General features: G+C 44.2%; 1 protein-coding gene across 1 annotated transcript in view; it reads right to left on the reverse strand.

The window, feature by feature from the left end:
* Nucleotides 1–21,237, reverse strand: part of Cfap221 (cilia and flagella associated protein 221) — an 85,503-nt gene that overhangs the window by 60,926 nt on the left and 3,340 nt on the right. Inside the window, exon 3 of the mRNA XM_023709684.1 lies at nucleotides 2,927–3,086. Within this exon, the coding sequence (XP_023565452.1) occupies nucleotides 2,927–3,086 (160 nt within the window). The remainder of the gene's footprint in view (nucleotides 1–2,926; nucleotides 3,087–21,237) is intronic.

The following is a 21,237-nucleotide window of genomic DNA, read 5'->3' on the forward strand; positions in this document are numbered from 1 at the left end:
TGAAACCCTGTACTGAAGTTTGTAGATCCTTTGTCAGTGTTAGCCACGTGGATGAGTCACAGCCATTGCTTGACCAATTTGCTTTCTGTGAAAGCTTGAGAGAATGTTTTTTCTCCATGTGACTCTCCTTAGGCACACCCTACATCGTCGATGACATTCCTCTGTGGTCCCATAATTTCCTTGATCAGAAAATTTGGGACACAACTGAGTTATATGATGTTACAGTATAGGTTTTCTTATGTCCTGAGTCTTCAATGACCTTGAAAGGATAGGGCCAAAATGTTGGCTGACCTCTCAGCCCTTCTTTTTCTCTAATTTTTGGTCAGCAAACTTTAGTTGTTAACCCTCCAGAAGAGAAGCTTATTATTACCCTACAACATATACAGTTGGGTTTAACCTGTCTGTCTGAATGTCAAACATCTTAGGCATAACACGGAATAGGTATTTTCTATCAAGTATTGATACATAGAATTCTTTTTTCAATGTTTGAAATCATTTATTTATTTATTTGGTACAGGGTCTCACTACACAGCTCAGACTCGTAATTATCCTCCTGGCTCAGCCTCCCCTGCACTGGGATTACAGGCATGAGCCACCACACCTGGTTTCAGTGGCTGACATGACATGCTGTACTGGGAATTGAACTCACGTTCTTGTGCTTGCCAGGTAGGTGCTTAGACCACTGAGCTATCTCCCCACCCCCCATGGAACATTCTTTTAAAAATAATGTGTGTGTGCTTGTTTTCCAGGTGAAGAGCACATAATGTGCTGTCACACACCTAACAGCCTCCCCTGCAAGAGCATCTATGGAACGCGGTGATGCCACGGTGGTTAGACACACAGTGACTGGCGTGCTGCGCACGCAGGGAGGAGGCGCAGCCACGGACGAGCCGCGCTTCAGCATCCACTTGGCAGCAGGGCTTTGGCAGCACCCTTGCTGCGAGTACCAGGGAATAGCAAAGCCTTCTGGGGAGGTCAAAAACATCTTCATAAACACCTTTAATTGCTAGTGTTGGGGAAGGAAATAAGTGTGGCTAAGCACATAGGAAACCAGAGTTACACACGGAATTTGCCAGTGCCAAAGTTAGGACTTGTGAAAGCAGTGCAGGAACAGATCAGGGAGCACAGCTAGCACAGTGATGTTCCCTTCATGGTGAATTCTGTACGTTGTAGTATTATTTGGAGTTTGGGGAGACATGCAAGTGTTGAGATGCACTCATTAAAAACAAAAAATATTAGATCCCAGCCAGGAAAGCAAAACATCTTAGCTTAGAAATAGTATCCACCTGTGGTTGGGATAGTATTTCTACTACATGGTGCACTTGTGTGTTTAAGAACACATCTGGGGCTGGGGAGATGGCTCAGCAGAATAAGCGCTTGCCTGGCAAGTGCAAGGGCCTGAGTTCAATCCCCAGTTCCAAAAAAAAAAAAAAAAAAAAAGAAAGAAAAAGAAAGAAAGAAGAATACATCTGCAATGGGCACGTAGCTCAGTGTAGGTGAGTGTTTAGCGTTTGCAAGGCTCTGGCTTCTGTCCTCATCATCCACAAAGAAAAAGTAAAATAAAAAATAGTATCTATGGGGGATAGAAAACTACAACCCCATTTGAGTGGCATCTCTGAAAAATTCACTTGAATGTGGCAACACTTCACAGAAGACACAAAGTTGCATCTTGTCTGCCTAGTGATCTGACACTAGAAAAATTAGCACTGTTCTTTATTTATAGTATTTCTGTTGATTTCCTGCCTAAGTGATTTTACTTCTGCAGTGGTAACTTGGTTGATTTGGGCTTAACAGCCCACACTAATATCTGCTTATTGACTTAGGCTATTTTGAAGTTTTAGGAAGAAAATTCTGATACAAATGCATTATAAACCATGGCTTTAGTTCATTTTTAAGGCTAAGATTGTTTCTCCACTTTTAATGAGCTTAATGATGTTAATGTGTGATATGCGTCCACGTGCGAAGGGAAGAGGGAGAAAAATCCAACTATCACTTTTGAAATAGCTGTCAGGCTCTTCCAAGCTTAGTACTTATATTGTTGTCACTTTTGGTTTCTGTTTATTGTATAAAAACCATGCATATCAGGAAAAACATTTTAGCAGGGTTTTTTTTTTAAATTTTTTTTTTGAGGAACCAAGGATTGAACTCAGGCCCTTGCACTTGCCAGGCAAGCGCTTATTCTACTGAGCTATCTTCCTGGTCCCAGAAAAACATATCATATTAGCCAGAAATACTGGAATGTAAATATATAAGCTCATATTCAAATGGAAACAAAAGTCCAGGGTTTGCTCTATAGTAAAACTTAATCCTACTGCCTATCTTCACTCAAAAACACCCCCTTGTGTGGCATCCTTCCCTCTCTGCCTTGGGTGACAACACTTGCTGTCCCTGACTCACTTTGGCATCTTCAGGGAGTGGGCTTTTCCCCACAGGACTTTGCGACAGATGCTGCACAAAGCAGGCACTCAGTTAATTGCAACATCATATGGAAACTTTAAAAATAGTTCAGTGATTCTGGCCTTGTATGATTTAATTGGCAGTACTGTACGCATATGGTTAAAAATGTGCAGCACACCAGCAGTAATCAGCAGGAGAAAGTGGGGCTCAAAAATGTAAAATCCCCGCCCCCACCCCACGAAACCCAGTGCTGGGTGCATGCAAGGCCAGTGCTCTGCCGCTGACCAATCTCTCCAGCTGCTAAATCCCTTTCCTCAGTCATTCTTTTCCCTCTTGGCAAAAGCAGTTCTTCCAGCACGGGGCATTCTCTGCACCGGTGTCATACTTTAAAACATACTTTACATCGGCTGATCATTTAAGACAAGTTTTGGATGTCATTCTGTTACAAGAAAGAGTGACAGAATGGAAGGAAGGTTTGGATTTTGAAAAGCCTTGTAAATAAACAAAAAAAATTCCAAAGAAGCCATACGGTAGGGCCAGGTTGGGATAGCACGTCCCGGTGAAGATGCATTCATACGGCTGAGAGTTGAACTGTGAAATCCGTAACTGCATTTTGATTTGTGCAGTGCCATACTGAAAGGGGGTGAACTTTATGGTCACATCCATCTTCCCATTAGCCGGAATTATTCCTGAGGAGAAAAAAATGAGAAAATACAATATGCTGTCTTCCTGCCAAGTGCAAAGAGGCACACGCATGGGCAAATACATTTTTTCCAGGATAGGCATGAGGATTTCTATGATCTTTATAGAGTCTTTTCATTAAATGCTTATGAATCAACTTCTGTATGTTTACATGGAGCTCATTTATCAATCACTACCTTAATCCTTTATAATTATTTAATTGTGTCAGTTATATAAATATATACACATCAATCTACATTAGTGCTTCAAACATAATTCCCAGAACTCTAATCTTTAAACAAATTACCAGAAGTCAATGTTAATGCTGTAAGCAACAAAGAAAAGTTAGGGACACACATAATAAATGTCGGTGTCTAAATAATTCAGTGCTCTATGTTTTTATTTGATTCTTGCCTTTCAAGTGTGTGTGTGTGTGTGTGTGTGTGTGTGTGTGTGTGTGCATGTGTGGTGTTATGGATGGACCCACGGTCTCTTGCATGCTAGGCAAGTGCTTCGCAGAGCTTTCAAACAACTGAGCTATACCTGCAGCTTGGTCCTTTCAAATCTTAAAGATGAATTGCTGTTCCTTCCAAAATAAAATGCCACACTGTACTCAATTCCTCCTTTATATCTCTGGTATTATTGTCAGATGGTTCAATATCTGGCGGTTTTTTTGTCCCACCAAAAGGTTTAGCCAAGGCAACCAGTGAACAGGTCAGCACAAATTGTAATTTAAAATCAAAGAGGAGAGGTAAAGGGTAAAGCAATATTATACATCCTGCATGTGGGGCAGCCCACTGCAGAAACAGCAGACAGCAGGAAAGGAAGCTCCCAGTGGTGGTGAGGTCAGTGGGCACTGTCTTGTATACTGCTCAGATCTGGTCCATTGGAAGTTGCTCCACCCACAAACCCCAGCTGTGATCCATGCGTCACATCCTGTTTAGCTTCCTTTCTGGTTCAGGTAATGCCCTGTTCTCCAGCCAACCTGCCAGTCCCTAATCTCCTGCCTCAGTGCCACAGGGCCTCAGAGTACTGTAAGTCTTCAACTAATTCAGGAAGACGAATAAAAGGAAGGATTGGTATACGAGGTGCAGTGAGCGCTGATGCTCTCTCCAACTTCCAATCAGGGCTCTCCTAGATGACCCCTTCTGCTCCTAAGCATCTGGCCTTTATCGGTCTTGCAGAGACTTTGCTCAGTACCCCTCTACCACGTGGCCTCCTCTCCCCTCTGTTGTGACTCTCCCCTGAAGCTGGTGTCTTTCATTCCTTCTCTGTCTGCTCAGACCCCTGGATGATCTGTGCAGCCATACATGCATTTGTTAAGCATTCACCATGCTTCCAGTGTGGTTTTAGGTATTCAGAGATGCAACAATAAATGAAACAAGGCCCCAAATCTTCTGGAGTTTATGATGTGGTTGGAGACGGCAAACAAAACGAACAAATCAACATAACATACGAAGTCATAAATACCAATATGAAAAATAAAGCGGATGTGGAGGCTGAATGGCCCCTGGTGACAAGATGCTGGAATAAAGACCTGGGAGGACAGGGCCTTCTCTCTAATCCCCAGTCTCTGGCTCCTGATGCTTCAGGGTCTCCACACCTGCTGTTCCTTAGGGCTGGAAAACTCTCTCCATGTATCCGCTGCTTTGCCTACTTCAGTGATGGTGAACTTCTTAGAGCTCTCCATGACGACCAACAGCTGGCTGCGTTGCAGCCTACACACCGTAGGCTCACCCCACTGGGCTACTCCTTGAAATGACCTCATTGACTGTCCGCCTTCCTTAAGACCACAGTGCAAGCTCAGGAAACCAGGCACTTATACATTGCTTCCTTCTCAACCCAATGAACTGGTTTTGAATTTTGTTCTAGTGAGTCCAAACTTGAAAGCCTACCTCAGTCTATGCATTCCATGGAACTTCTCCTGCCTGTCCATTCACTGGAAGCTCTTCTGCCCTAAGCTTTCACCTGCCCCATGGAACTCATATAGTACGTAAAGTGTTACCTTTCAAGCTGCCCTTCTTTCCATTAGTTTGTAACCCCTAAAGGCAGACACCAGCCCCCTTGCTTGTTTATCTTCCTGGGTCCTTTGTGCAGTGCTGTGGTAATGGACACATTTCTTGAGTGCTGAAGACAAAATTATTAGAGGATACCTGCTCTTGAAGAGCAGGGCAGTGGGAATCAGCAGAAGAGCTTGAGTCTATCAGCCAGGTGAAGATAAGCTGAGGAGAAACCTGGATTCTCCACAATGCGGGGACCTCAATACACTGCCCACCCACTTGTTCAGAAAATACAGTTTCAGCACATCCTATTGCTTCTGCTCTAATTCATCTACTTAAAAAATAAGAGCAAGCTCTGGAGAAAGGGTTAATGTTTGCCTTTACCTGGCTGATTTATTTTTAAGTGCTGTCAGCCCTGACCTAACACACAAAGCACACAGCGGAGATGTAGTCTAGGCAACCAGCGTAAACTGCTTTAAGTCCCAGTGATAGGGATGTCAGTCAGCACCGCTGTTTCCAGAGCACGGTGGCAGCCGGGCGTCTGGTGTGAACAGCAGCAGAAGGTACGCCCAGCAGCCACGTCTCACTGCTTGGCAAAGCTCAGAGCAGTACAAAACAGACGGTGCTCTGTGTTTTGAAGGAAGAAAGACAGTCCCCTGATACAATTCAACTTTTAAAATCCACGCCACTATTGTGTGGCTTCAGTCCCATCTTATCCGGGGTCAATTTCAGACGGCTCTCCTCAGCATAACCAGAGATGGTGTTAAATTCCGGGCTGCGGAGGGTGGTGGGCAGAGTCGGGGGTACGAGACCGAAACTTAGCAACGAACTAAAGGCTAAGGAAGCCGTAGTTAATCAAGATGATGTACGTTATGAAGACAATATAATAGCACTGAAAAATTCCACCAAAATAAATGGAGTCACTGACAAGAAATACCATTGTTTCTGCCCAGATTACATTTCTATGAAATATACACATAAATACAGGGAGCTCCTAAAAGGAGATGAACAAAACAAAAGCACATTATTGGCTTGACATGCATGCCTGTAATCCCAGCCTTTGGGAGGCTAAGGCAGGAGGATCGCCATGAGTTCAAGGACAGCCTGGGTTATACAGTGAGTTCAAGGCCAACCTGCACTACCTGAGACCTGGTCTCAAAAACACAAAACAAAACCCAAAAAAAGCACATTATACTTTAGGACAGATGGCTATAATTAGTAAAAAACCAATTTCTTCTCTTTTACATTCTGTATCATATCATAATTGGCACATCGTAACCATACAGTATGGTATTTCAATATATCTGTACTGTTATGATGTCAGGGCAACCAGCATATTCATCACGTCAAACATTTACCATTTCTTTGGGGAGAAACAGTCTCCATTCTCCCTGCCAGCTATTTTCAGTTACACAGTGCCCTTACCCTACTGTGCACACCGGAACTTGCCGCCTACCTAACTGAAGCAGCGTACACCTTGCCGCCTCGCCCGAGGCCCTGGGAATCACCGTTCTAGCCTCCAATTTTATGAGACCAACTGTTTTAGATTCCACACTTAAGTGAAATCATCAACACTGCTCTGATTTTAAAACAACAATTCCTCCAAACAGTGCACAAAGTACAGATTATTTTCTCTTAAATGTCACAGAGCCGTCCAATCCACATGCTTGAGGTGTTAGCAAGGATTGGCTTTAATCTGCCAAGATTTAGGATTCTGCTAACTATGGCATTTGGGATAAACTACTTAATCCCTCTAAGCTTTAGTTGGGAAATAAATAGCTATGCTATTTAAAAAATCATCCACGAACAAGCTGGCTACAATTTGAGCAACAGCTTTAGGCAAATGGAGCCTTCTCTTTGCTGAGTAACAAGTGAGAGCTGCAAGAAGGGAGATGGGCCTCTTTCACACAAAGGGTCATGGGCCACCACTGCTGCTCAGAGTGTGGCGGGCAGAGGACAGTGCAGGGCCACATGGGCCCCGACACACACTCTTGTTTGGCAACGTAGGAGATCTATGATCTACCTTGTACCCTCACCTGAGCGTAGTTTTCTTACCTGTGAAAATGGGACAAAAGCTTAAAAAGAGAATAATGCCCAGGCCTAGGAAAATGCTCGACACATGGCACATGTCTCATAGTTATGGCCTTCCCAAGATTTATGGACACAACACAATGAATAATTTATTGGGATTCGGTTGCCATGAAGTGGCAGGAAGAGGAAATTTTTCTTTGAAAAGCATGCTTGAATTGGTTAAGTTCTCAGAAAGAAAGCAGCAACGGTCCCCTGACACCAAGCCTTAGAGTGAGCTTCCGGGAGCCTAGGTCTTTCCTTTCACTTCACACAAGCACCCACAGGAGGTGTCTTATGGGTTAAAAGACAGGCGTCAACTGCTTTAGAATGGCCTGCTTTATTTATTTTTTGCGGTGCTGAGGATTGAACTTAGGACCTTGAGCTTGCCAGGCAGGCGCAGAGCTATCTCCTCAGCCCGTAGAATGGCCTGTTTTAGGAGCTAGGCCTGCAACTTACTGTGAGGAGGACTGACACACATAGCCCTCAGCAGTGTGGACAGTTGGACACAGGCTCACTTCTAAGTCTCCCAGGGAGCGTGGACTGGTATTCAGCTTCAGCCTGCACAGGCTCACACTGGCTCACACTGTGCGCAGAAACGCCCGCTGCTGACAAGGCCCGTGCTTGTTTTCATCTTTCTTTTTGCCCTCCAGCAAGATATTTCAATTTGAATTCAATTCATTAGAAATGAATGATAAAATGAGTTCTTCTGGAATCTGTTAACTTTCCTTTCCATTCCTATCCATCAAGATGCAAATGCTAGGAGTGAGTACAAGATAGCGGGGGCTCTGCTTGTGGGGAGGGGAAGCTGAGTGGGAGTTAGATGAAGGACGCAACTGGGCCAGCAACCCCTCTCCTGGCTGGCTCATAAGCTGCCAGTTGGAAATGATACCCCCAGCACTCATGCCCATTATGTGCCCTCTGTACTGGTTACTGTGGCCAGCAACATAAAGATACAGGGTTGGGATAAGACGTTACTCCGGGGCTCAAGCTGTTTTCGGAAGCACAGTTTGATTCCTGCTGACCCAGGGGCCCTCTTCCAGCCCTTCTACAAAACCTGTCCACTCTACCACCCCCCCTTGCAGCCTCCCTCTCCACCACCTCTGCTTCTTTCCTAAGTGGGCTCCTGGCTTCTACCTTGTACCACTCTCCTCTTCTGCTACTGAAGGAGCCAAAAAGATATTTAAAGCATACATCAGGCCATGCTGCCTTCAGGCAGATTCTAATCCTGCTCAGAACCACATCGCAGCTCCCCGCTGCTCAAGCTCCTTCTGGCCACCGGAGCCGATTCTGCACCCTTTTGCCTCCCTTTTCCCTCCAGCCACCTGGGCTCTGCTCTTTCCCTCATGTGACAGTTCAGCTGGACTGTTGACTTGATGGGCTTGAGAAATGGGATTAGTAAAGCACACTTCTGGGTATTTCTGGGTGGGTCATGTGGTGGTGGTGGTGTCCACATCTGGTGCCCGCCTGACCCTTTCTTCACAGGCACTGGACCCCTCACCTGCCACCCTCCCACTGTAAACTGAGCTTTCCTCTGCCATACCTCCCACCGTGCTATTTCTGCCTCAAGGTCTGCTGACCACAGACTAAATCTTCTGAAACCAGAGGCAAGTTAACGTCTCCTTCTTTAAGGCGTGGCTGTAGCAGCAATGGGAAAGAGGACTGATCCACTTCGCATGGCACCAGGCCTCGTTGGTGCCAGCCTTGCAGCCTTTGTACCGGCTGCCACCTCTTTCATCCAGTGCCTCCCCCATCTGGTACCTCTGACAAGCAGGTCAAAAAGATGCCTGGACTTTTCCTCAGAGAAGCTCTTCCTAAGCAATTAGTTGAGAACAGCCACTTGGTCACATCACCAGGCTTTTTGCAGCCTTCTCTGTCTCTGTGCTTGCCTCTCTCCCCCACTGGAATCTCAGCTCCAGTATAACAGGTACCATGTCTATTTGTGGTCTCTCAGTGCCAAGGACAGAGTCTGATGTGCAGCAGGTGCTCAGTAGTTATTTATGGGGTGGAGGGACATAAATAGATGACAGACAGGGGGATGCATAGATGGATGGGTAGATGGACAGATGGATGGATGGATGGATGATTGAATGGACAGATAGATGGATGGGTAGATAGCTAACTGCCTTGCTAATGCAGGGCCACAGGGGAGGAAACAGGCCCAGGGGAAACCAATCCTAGAGCATGCTGGTGAAAGCTGGTGAAGGAAACTATTTCAAAATCAATGATCTTCCTTCAAAACTCACCAAAACAATTAGGAGGAAAAGGAAAATGTGGGGAGAAAAATCTGTGAAACAAGGGAGACACTACATTCCCAAAGTACAAATAAGAAATGTGATTGTGAGATATAAACTGAGCCACGGGAGCAGGAGGACAGCCAGAGGGTCCAGCGTTCATCATCTTAAAAAACACACACATTGATCCTCTGGCTAAAGTGATGAAATTATGGAGTGTGGCTAGTGCTGGTAAAGCAGGGAAAGGAACAAAAGATACCTGGCCCAAAACCTAGAGTATCAGGGAGGGCAGTGAGGAAGGAGCTATGCCACCATGTCCTTCCAATTGTCTGTGACCTCGGATCTGCCTCAGGAGGTGGCTAGAGGTGGTGTGTGTGTGTGTGTGTGTGTGTGTGTGTGTGTGTAGACTGTAACTGCAGCATGACAGCACACAGCAGGATAGCCGAGTGACTCTCCTGTGAGTACGGGGTAGCGTTCTCCCAGGATGCTTGAATACACGAGTTCCCTGCATTCCAAGCCCAGCTCTGCCACTCACTGACCATGTGCCCTTGGGTAAGTCACCCAAACACCCTCATTGAATTTCCTCATTTGCAATGTAGATATACTAACAGAATCTACTTTGTAGGCTGTCTTACTTTTCTCTTATTGCTGGGACAAAAATACTCAATACTCAAAATTAAGGGGGAAAATATTTACTTAGCTCACAGTTTGTAGAGGTTTTAGGTCATAATCAGGGGCTCAAAGTCAGGGTGGCATGGCTGAGGGGCAATAGTTTATGGCAGCAAAAGTAACAGAGCAAAAGGGAGGAACAAGCCTCTTTTTTGTCCCTTGTATTGTATGCAGGACACCCAATCTAGGGCACTGTGTGCAGGCTACCCACCCTAGGGCAGGTGTAGCACTCACACTCTCAATCCCAGCACTAGACAATGAAGCAGTCAGAAACTCTAGATTCATCTGCCTCAGAGAAGCCTGCTTCCTATAACTGCATGAGGCTTTGGGAGGCCATCCAGACACAAACCATAGCATAAATACACAAAATGATACACAGAGGGTGTCTTAGTTACTTTTTACTCATTGCTGGGACAAATACCGGACACTCAAAATGAAGGAAGGAAAGGTTCATTTAGCTCACAGTTACTGGAGGGTTCAGTCCATATTCCGCTGGCTCCAAGGCAAAGGATAGCAGTTCATGTGGCAGAAAACAATGAAGAGGACAGGAAGAGCAGCAGCTGTGGCATCCATCAAGCCTCTCTCTTCCTTCTGCGCTGACTGCCAAGATCAGTGCTCTACAGTGAAGATCTGAGCTCCTCCAAAGTGGTGTGGCTGCCCAGATCAAGCTCCTTCGAAGACTGACACTTCTCTACAGAAGCAGGGCAGGGCAGCAGGAAACCAGGCAGGGCGGCTTCCTGCCTTTCTCAATTCCTGGGCCCTGCCCACCTGCAGGGCGAGGCCCCCACTGCCAAGTTGACACAATGTATCAACTAACACAATCCACCCCTTGTCAACTTGGCAACTAGACATATACTTTAAGCCAATTACCAGGTACACAGATATGCTTAAACATTTTACAACTTGAACATTGTATTAGAACCATGACATGTTACCCCTTCCCCTCCAAAGACTCATGCACAACTGTTTATACAAAAGACATTTTAGTCCATCTCTAAGAGTTGCCAAAGTCCTACCAGTTTCAGCAACACTGAAAAATCCAAGTCCCAAGCTTCCAAGATCTAAGACAAACTCTTAGCTGTGCAAATGAGCCCCTGTGCAAATGAAAACTTAAACACTTGCAACATTCAAAGGCACAAGATAAACACTGCCATTCCAAAAGGTACACACAGCAGGATACCAAGCATTGGGACCAACACAAGTCCAATATCCAGCAGGGCAAGCATTAAGTCCTGCAGTTCCATGTGAACCATCTGAAGCAATCTGCGATGAGTTGTGAGCTCCAAAGACCTTATGTGGCTCCACCCCTATGGCACTTCTGCTGGTAGCTCTTATGGCTTCTCTCTTCAGCCTACTTTGCTCCCTTTTTGCAGCTTTTCTTAGACCATCCACATTCCTGGCTTTTTCAAACTTCTGAGGTTTCCACTGAGTAGGCTTCACACTCACAGCTTCACACACTGCCCTCTCAGGGGCACACTGCCTGGCCTCCCAGGCCTTCTTCTGAAATCGGGGTGGAAGCCTTCTGAACCTCAGAACTCCTGCATTCTGCATGTGCCTACAACCACCAAAGCCATGTGGATGATGCCAAGGGCTGCTGCCAGCTGGAGCAGTAGCCAGGGTTTACTCTCTCTTGGCTGTAGGGGTCAAGTGCATGGATTGCTGAGCACTCTGACCCTGATTCTGAGAAACAAATTCTCTATGTCAGCGCCATTCTGCAATCTGATGTGGCCGCTGCCTCCATTCTGGAACCTGGTGTGGCCGCTGCCTCCATTCTGGAACCTGGTGTGGCCGCCGCCTCCATTCTGGAACCTGGTATGGCTGCTGCCTCCATTCTGGAACACGGGGCTCTGCAGCTTTCTCCTCAAAGCAAAGTCCCTCACCCTTGCCATTCTGAGGCTGCAAAGGGCAAGAACCTGCCTCCTCCTGTGATGCCCTCAGGACATCTTTTCTACTCTCCTGTTCCTTCTCAGCAATGGAGATCCTCTCAGCTCTGTCTTCACAGTCCACAGCTTTCCTGGAGCTTCCTTTCTCGCCAAACTCACAACATTTTAAATCATCCTTTTGGGCTCTTTGCTCTTGATTCTCAAAATAAATCTGGCTAAAAGCCCCCAGTAACAACCAGGCCACTGCCCCAATATTTGGCTGCCTTGAAATTTCTTTTTCAAGATTAACTAGTCCACTGTGCTTAATTTCAGTCTCAGGCAAAGTCTCTGGACACAAGCAAAATGCAGACAAGCCTTCTGCCAACCCATAACACAAATCATCTGCAGTCCAACAACCAATGCTGTCCTTCTTCCCAGCAGAAACCTCCCCAGCCTGGTCTTTACAGGCCGGCTTTCTAGCAACCTTTTGGTCTTCTGAGCTCTGACCAGAATCTTCCATACAGAACAGGCGAAGCTGTTCCAGCACTTCGCGTGTAGGCGACATCTCCGAACCTTTCCTATCTCTTCCCATTAGCCAGTCCCAAAAGCCTGTAATCCACATTGTCAGGTAAAGCCACAGCAACGACCCCACTCCTGGTACCAAATTCTGTCTTAGTTACTTTTTACTCGTTGCTGGGACAAATACCCGACACTCAAAATGAAGGAAGGAAAGGTTTATTTAGCTCACAGTTATGGAGGGTTCAGTCCATATTCCGCTGGCTCCAAGGCAAATGACAGCAGTTCATGTGGCAGAAAACAATGAAGAGCAGAGGAGCAGCAGCTGCAGCAGCATCCATCAAGCCTCTCTCTTCCTTCTGCGCTGACTGCCAAGATCAGTGCTCCACAGTGAAGATCTGAGCTCCTCCAAAGTGGTGTGGCTGCCCAGATCAAGCTCCTTCGAAGACTGACACTTCTCCAGAAGACTGACACTTCTCCACGGAAGCAGGGCAGGACAGCAGGAAACCAGGCAGGGCGGCTTCCTGCCTTTCTCAATTCCCGGGCCCTGCCCACCTGCGGGGCTCGGCCCCCATGCTGAGATCCGACGGAGCTGATTCAGCCAAGTTGACACAATGTATCTACTAACACAGAGGGTATCAGAGGAGGCCTGCATTTGGAGTTTCACATCACTCTTCCATTGGTGGCAAATCTTATTCAAAATTAAGTAAAATGCCAAGTAGAACCAACACAGGTATGCATATAAGCTCCAATATTAAAAATTAATACATGAAGGAAGAATGGAACAGAAACAAAATTTAACAGTGAGAACATATCACAAGAGGATGACTTTAGAACTCAGGGGTTGACTAGAGTCTTAAAGAGCTTGGCCTGGCCACAGGGAGAGCTACCAGAATTCAAGGAAATCATACTAGAACACACTGGAAGGAGATGAAAAAAAGAGTTGGTGGGGCTCAGGGAACAAACAAACAATAACAACAACAAAAGAAACGACAAAAGAAGGTGGAGCTGTCAGGAAGAAGCAAACTGTAAGGCAAGAAACAAGAAACAAGAAACACACATACAAGGGGGGACTAAAAACTGCAGTGTTTAAATTAAAAAAGAACTTACTATAGTAAAAGACACATTGCCAAGAATGATGGGACAAATGTGTTCAAAGAGAGGAGTATTTTAAGGAGGATTATTGACAAAATGTCTTTCAATGTAATAAATTTTAAAAGTTTAAATATTCACTGTATATTTTAATCACACCTAGTTGATTGCACATTTGGGGCAATCAAATGAAAACATCATAGTATGTCCTCATCTGCTATTTATCAGATCTACCACACTGCAACAGCCGGCTGTTCCCCAAAGTCAACACGGCCGTGGAAGATCAACACTCTGCGTAGATGCAGGACTCTAAGGCAGTCACAGTAGTGCAACAAAGAAACTTAGGAAAGATGACTTCCAGAACTGCTTCAGAAAGTGCCAAGAACGACAGTCATTGTGTTCAAAGATAGGGGGGATGACTTTGAGGAAAATTAATGTCAAGGTGTCTTTTACTATAATACATGTAAAAAAATTAAACATTCAATGTATTTTATCATATCGTATATATGCACACATACACATACACACACACACACACGCACACATATGAGCATGCACACACACCAAAAACACAAGTAAGTACATGGCAGGTAGGAGAGAGGAATTCATACAAAATAAATTACTTTATTTTTTAAAATACAATATACTGATAGGAAAAAAAAACAGCACTAGAAATTATACACGATTTGACTAAACAAAGTAAAAGGAATTCAATAATGGTTGTTGTATTATATGAGACTGTCTTCAAATTAGTTGTTCAGATTACCAGATATAAGTGTGCAAGATTTTTTTAAAGAAGAAACAAAATAAAACAATAGCAAAGAAGTTATAAGAAATTCAAAAGAGGAAAAAAGTCAAAGAAAAAAAAAAAAGCATTAACTGCTCCTTTCAAAAGGTCAGCAGAAATCAACAATATAATTATCCAAACTATTCTGTGTGTATACTTAAATATATTTTAAATTATTTTATAGCAGATAGTAGATAATAATGCCAAAGGAGAACCAACATATGCACCTAATTAATATTCCTAAGGAAGATAATTAAGCAAATAGCATATTAAATTATTTAATTTCTAGTGATTGAAAAAGTCCAAAAATAATGAATCATTTTTCATTTTTTTAAGATCTCAAAGATAAGTCATGCTCTAGGAAAGCAAAATGATTCAGAAGAACACTGGTACATAGCCTTGTAAATTAATCACAGGACTGAAAAAGAAAACTCCTGAGTACATCCAGAATTCACCTTCAGTGGAGAAAAATGTAGCTCCTTCTCTTCATTCTCAACAAATCCAAGTCAGGAGATGATCAAAAATCCTACAGAGTTATGAGGCAAACAAAGTTGCAAACTAAAATTTTTATACCCAGCCAAGTTGTCCTTCAGGATCACAGGCAACCGAGAACCATTCTCAAACATGCAAGCATGCTACACATGTGACTCCTGAATCCTGTGGTTAACAAGCCAGTTGGAAACAAAAATCCTTAGACCCAGAGAAAGAACTGAAATAAATGAAGAACTGATTCTTTGTTCCAGAAGAAAGACTAGAAGGAGAAACTTTGGCTCCATTGTAACAGAAAGCAAGTAATTGTGGTACTATGGCTTGTCTGTGGATGCCTTCCCAAAGCCTCATGCAGTTATGGGGCAGGCTTTTCAAAGGCAGCTGAATCTAGAGTTTGTGACTTGTTCATTGTGCAGTGCTAGGATTGGGGGTGTAAGTGCTACACCTGCCCTAGTGTAGGGACAGAAAAAAGGATTGCTTCTCCCTTTTGCTCATGTTACTTCTGCTGGTTTGCACTGCCATGAACTGTTTCCTCTCTGCCACAACACTCTGCCTTGGGGCCAGGTGATTATGGGCTGAAACCTCGACAAACTGTGAGCCAAGTAAACTCTTCCTTCTTTAACTTTGGCTGTTAGGTAGTTTGCATCACCAATAAGAGAAAAGTAACTAGGATGTGATATTTATGGTTGTAAGACAGAAAATAAAGGCTGTGGATCAAGAGAGCATAAAACCAACTAATAGCACTAGGAATGGAAATTGGGAGGGCGGCCGGGGAGATGGCTCAAGTGCAAGGGTCTATGCTCAATCCCCGGTTCTGAAAAAAAAAAAAAAAAAAAAAAAGAAAAGAAAAAGGAAAGAAAGAGTGTAAAAGAAAGTGCACATGTTCTTTCCAAAATTCTGACTGAGCTCAGGCATGCAGTTGAAGAGAATGGAGGATCTGAATTTCTAATGTTTTATAATTTCTTAATTTTTGCAGAAAATTTTAATGAATATTGGGTGTAACAAATAAGCTCATGAGCCCCTTCAGCCTCACTAGTTTTCTTCAGCCAGTATCAAGGACCAGAAACAACATTTTTACTGTAACACAGTCCTGTTTTTCTAGTAGCTTTATCTCTGTGTCTCATTGGATGCTCTAGTCTCACTCCTTTTCCTTCTCTGTACATAAGCAGAATAGTGAGTTGGTAACAACGTTCAACAAATGGCTGGTAAGATTCTTGGTAATATGTTTTGAGCTTGGATTTTGTACATTTTTCAGTCTTTTTAACTTTTTATGATAAACATATTTCAGTTTTATGAAACCTTTTAAGAGACATTTATATTTGCTCAGTCTCCTTTTTCCCACATTTATTTACACCTAGAGTGATTTTTTTATTTTATAGAAAAATTTCATAACAAAATAACAGGAGAATAACAATAGCTAGTACATTGTCTATTGTTATCCTTGAAGTAGTTACTCAGAGTGCAAGACATAGGCATAAAAAATTCTCCAATCGATATTAGCATAGATCTTCTTCTTTTTTTTTTTAAATTTTATTTTTATTTATTTATTTATTTATGTGTGTGTGTGTGTGTGTGTGTGTGTGTGGCCAGCTCAGCCCACCAGGGGGCGGGGCTGGCTGGCATGTGGTGCTGGGGGATTGAACCGTGGTCCCTGTGCTTTGCTAAGCTTGTTCTAAGTAGGTGCTTTAGACCACTGAGCCATCTCACCAGCCCAGATCTTCTTTTTCAATGACCTAAGAGACACTAGTAGTGAAACACTTTTGAATTTTTCCCCTTTCCTTTCCTTTTCTCCCATCTGAGTTCCTTTTTCCTTTTGAACAACTTCTTCCAATTTCATAATATCTATTATATATTTTAGATCTCCTGCATGCTTCGTTGTTCACATCACAGGAACGATGCAATGTTCACACATGTGAGTCTAACTTAGTTCACTTATGAGTATGGTCTCAAGTTGTATCCATTTACCTATAAAAATTTCAAGTTATCCTCCTTTATGGCTGGGTAGTAGTATCCATTTCTCAGTTGATGGGCATTTGGGCTGTTCCTAAGATACAGCTATTATAAACTGTGCTGCTATAAACATGGATGTACACATATTACTGTGGTATGATGGTTTTAATTTTTCTGGGAAGATACCTAGAAGGGAATAGCTAGGTTGAACAAGACGTCTAATGTTAGATTTTTGAGTAATCTCCCTAATGATTTTCACAGTAGATTGGGTTTCCCCCCTCTGATGCTATTGCCCCCCCTTTTTTTGGCATAGCACTCTCCAAGCCAGGGCTGAGGGACCCACAGATGGGCCTGTTCTCCTACAATTGAAGCTGGCTTTGTCTTCCAGACTCTTGGACGACAGGGTTTCCAGGTAAGGAGAAAGGCTGGGACATCTCTAGCCTCTTTCTGGACCTCAGTGGGAAATCCTGGGATAAACCTTAAAAGAGGGGGCCTGGCCCTAGCTCAGTTCTTTAAGTGGCTGCTTCCACAATGCTGGCAGCCTCAGGTTGCTGTAGTTTGATCCCCACAACACTCCAGCTAGCCAAAAGTGCCCTGAAGGCATTCGAGGAGCCAAAAAAAAAAATCCTTATTAAGGGCCACAGAGATGGCTCAGTGGATTAAGCGTTAAGCGCTTCCCTGGCAAGCGTAAGGGCCTGAGTTCAATCCGTGGTTCTGCAAAAAAAAAAAAAAAAAAAAAAAAAAACAAAACAAAACAAAAAACAAAACACCATAAAAGAGACAGTTTTGTTAAGGTGGGGGCTTTATGCTGCGGTCAAGTACAGTGACTGTTGCTGTGGTCACCAGACCTCAACCAGCCAAGACTGATACCCCACTAAATGGGCTTCCTGAACAGGCAGTTTTTAGGGTTTCTGAATGCAAGATGGGGACACAGGCTTGGTTAGAGCTCTTGTTAACTTCTTTAACATATCTCTCACAAAACCGAATTCCCATATCTAAGCTCTGACACTGGCATCATTACTCCTCCAGTGGAACATGGCTGCTGGGAGTTTGAGTCTGAAATCAGAAGCTGTCATCCTGCCCATGTCACCCGGCCTTCCTGAGCCTGACTGTCCTCAGCTATGGGAAGTGACGGCCGTACTTCCCTCCTTCCAGGTCTGCACATGGAATGAGGTGTGGGCGCAGCTGACATGCTCGGCACAGTGCCTGCTGTGCAGCTAACAACCGACATACGGAGCAATTACTAACACGATGCCAGCCGCACTGTTCCATCACTGCCACCTACCATTCCATGTTGAGTACCAAGAAAGAGGTACCATCGCCACCGATGTGATAGAGCTGCTTTTGGATTATTACACGGAATTGTCACCTGCCTGTTTACCCTTTCCTGCTTTTCCCAGCATGCTATTAAAAAAAAAAAAAAAACCAGACTCGTACTCATCCTGCTGTCTCCGCTTCCCCAGCACTAAGATTATAAGTGTGTGCCACCATGCCCAGTTTTGGCTTCGGTGGCCAGCTTGTCATGCCTGGGGCAGAGCCAGCATGCCCTGTGGTACCAAGGATTGAACCCGGGTCCTTGTGCTTGCCAGGCATGCGGTTAGACTGCTGAGCTATCTCCCGGCCCTTCTCAGCATGCTACTATAAATGAATTACCTATGTCCTTCAAAAGCAGGGCACTCATTGGCCTCTAATATATTAACTAATCCTAATTGTTCTCCTTTTCTAATCAGTAAAACATGGAGCTTCAGAAAGACTTTTAAAGTCTTTTAAAAGGTCAATATCTTTATTTTACGTTTTAGGAGGATTTTTTTTCTAACTCATTCACTATGTCCCCATTTGCTGACCTGGACTGCTATTATCAGAGTTTTGCTGTTGTAGCTCGTTCATTTCTATCATTCATTTTATTTTATTTTATTTTTTTGCAGAACCAGGGATTGAACTCAGATCCTTGCGTTTGCCAGTCAAGCGCTTATCCTACTGAGCCATCTCCCCAGCCCCCTCTATCATTCATTTTAAATGAACCTGACCTTTATGCTACCATACAGCTATATCCATGGTCCTCTTTATTTTATTTTGAGTTAGGGTCTCAGTAAGGTATCCAAGCTGAGGTCCAACTTGTGACCCTCCTGCCTCAATCTCCTGAGAGGTTGGAATTACAGGTGTCTGTTACTGCACCCAGGCCCACGCTCTATACAGTCTGTAATCAGTAACATTTTCTGGGATGAGGCTGTTTATTATGGTCTACCTAGCAAGAGAAAATTCTGATGGGGGTCCTGCTTGTGTGCGGGAGATCTAAGGTCTTACATTTTCCTTGATGATCCTGATTATCTGGTTCGGCAGTATCATGGGGCATGGAGGTCTTCCACCCAACCCACCCGCAGCTGCACAGCTAGGCTAGGAGAAGCAGGGCCGCTGTCCCTATTCACATTCTTGCTTGGAAGCTGCGCTCTGCCTGTGGACTCACAAAGGCTGAAAGATCCTAGAGGTATGGCTTGTTATACAATGAAGCTTCTCAGCCAGGGCTTAAGGAGCTTGAGGGGAAAAAGAGGTAAAAAGGAGCACTTGCTCCCCTTTGAAACCTAATTGGGCAAATGCCAATTGTGAGCTGGAGTTGCCAAGAGATGAGCCCGCCTAGTCATACTGCGACTAAGGTCAAATCCAGACTAGCCACCCAGAGCAGGAAGCTGAAGACCATGACAGGCAGTGGGCATGCTCTTGGGGTCCTGGTATGCAGTCTGAAATGTAGAGTTATTTGTAAGTAACTTATAAATTCATCATAATTGAAAAAAACAGATCATGAAAGTAGTGAAATCTGGGCACCCAGAACACTTGCCAAACTATGCATTACATGCTATAATTTACCATGTTTAAGAATTGGATGCGTTCTTCCTTAGTGTGTGACACCAAAATGATGCCAGGATCTCAAAGCGGCCACAAGTAAACAAGTGCAACACTATGTTTTTGCATTTGTCTAGTTTCCAAAACTAACACCATTTTGGCCAAAGTTGTACACAGTTGGCTCTTCTAAAATTATCAACAGATTGTTCTTAATGTTTCAGTTCCATATGCTATCTGGTCAGCAGTGCAAGAGATATCCAAATGTCCTTCGCTCATTTGCTTCACTCAGGAAACGCTCGGCACCACCAGTGGATCCCGCCCCTGACAGCTCTAGTGCATGCTGGCATCTTAAGCTTGTGCGGTGGACAAGAGGACAGCAGAGGACACTGTACCAGGTTCAGATCTTATAAATGGAATTAGCTTGATTCAGACTTTTTTAATTTGGCAGACCTAAACACAAAATGCCTAGGAGGCATGGAAAGATGGTGCTTCTAGCTCCCAGCAAACACACTGCTTCGTAACCTAACAGATTATGTCGTCCTAAGTCGTGTGGACAGTGACTTATAAAAGGTATGCTTGAGACAGAGCCTACAAATACACAGGGAAGCTGTATGAAACTGGCCCACAGTTCTTGACCCATCTGGGTCCAGTTTATAAACTGAAGGCGATAATGACTTATCAGCTAAAGAAGTGACTTATTACTATTCCACCATAAGGTCCCTCAGTTGGCACAAATCCTGCCACATTGGAAAGTCAACAAGCCCAGAGCTTGTGTGGGGGACATGGAAGCCTGAGCTGTGTTCACTTTCCACACAGCCAGGGCCTTTTTGCTGCAAGTGAGGACAATCATCACTAACTCTGCAAACCCCAAAGTGTAACAGGCAAAGATGTGCTTATACATTCACAGAGTGGAAAACCAAAGCAAGGTCATTCCTGAGATACTCTCTGGACCAAAAGATGCACACACTCGGCCACATGAAGTCTGGGAAGCTGAGGGGCCCAGCCTGAGAGCAACTGGGAAGGCCAGGTTAGCAATACAATCCACACTGTGCAGGTTATTAACAATGGTAGAAGGGGGATTTCCAAAATTCAACAGGCTGAGCTTGGATTCACTCATTCATTTCTTTTGTCAATTCTCCTGAATTTCCTCCATGATCTCTGTTCTTGAGCCACTTCCTTGTGGTTACCTATGAGGCCTAAGGGTTCAGGGATGGGTCTTCAGCCCATGTCTCTTCTTTACCCACACTCACTCCCTCAGCAGCCTCATCTCTAGTCCCTTCATCAACAGCCATGTGATGTCAAAATCTGTTTCTGTGCTTACCTCTCTCTTGACTTCACCTGGGATAGTCAGTTTAATTTCATTCAAAAGAGGAATTTAAAATACAAGCAACAGACCCCCCCCCCAAAAAAAAGCATCAAGAGTAACCCTAAAAGCCTGAAAGATGGGTCAGACAAAATAGATCAGGGATCACACATTTGTCTGAATGATGCAGCTGTGCATTTTATAATCTGAGCATTCAGGGAAAGGCCTGAAGGGTTTTGTAAGTGTTTTACATAGTGATCAGTGAACTCTGCTCAAACACTCTACTTTGGGGCTAGTGAGATGGCTCAGTGGTCTAAAGAACCTACTTAGAACAAGCTAGCAAAGCACAGGG

Source organism: Octodon degus, unplaced genomic scaffold (genome assembly GCF_000260255.1).
Source record: "Octodon degus isolate 3935 unplaced genomic scaffold, OctDeg1.0 scaffold00014, whole genome shotgun sequence".
Lineage (NCBI taxonomy): Eukaryota > Metazoa > Chordata > Mammalia > Rodentia > Octodontidae > Octodon > Octodon degus.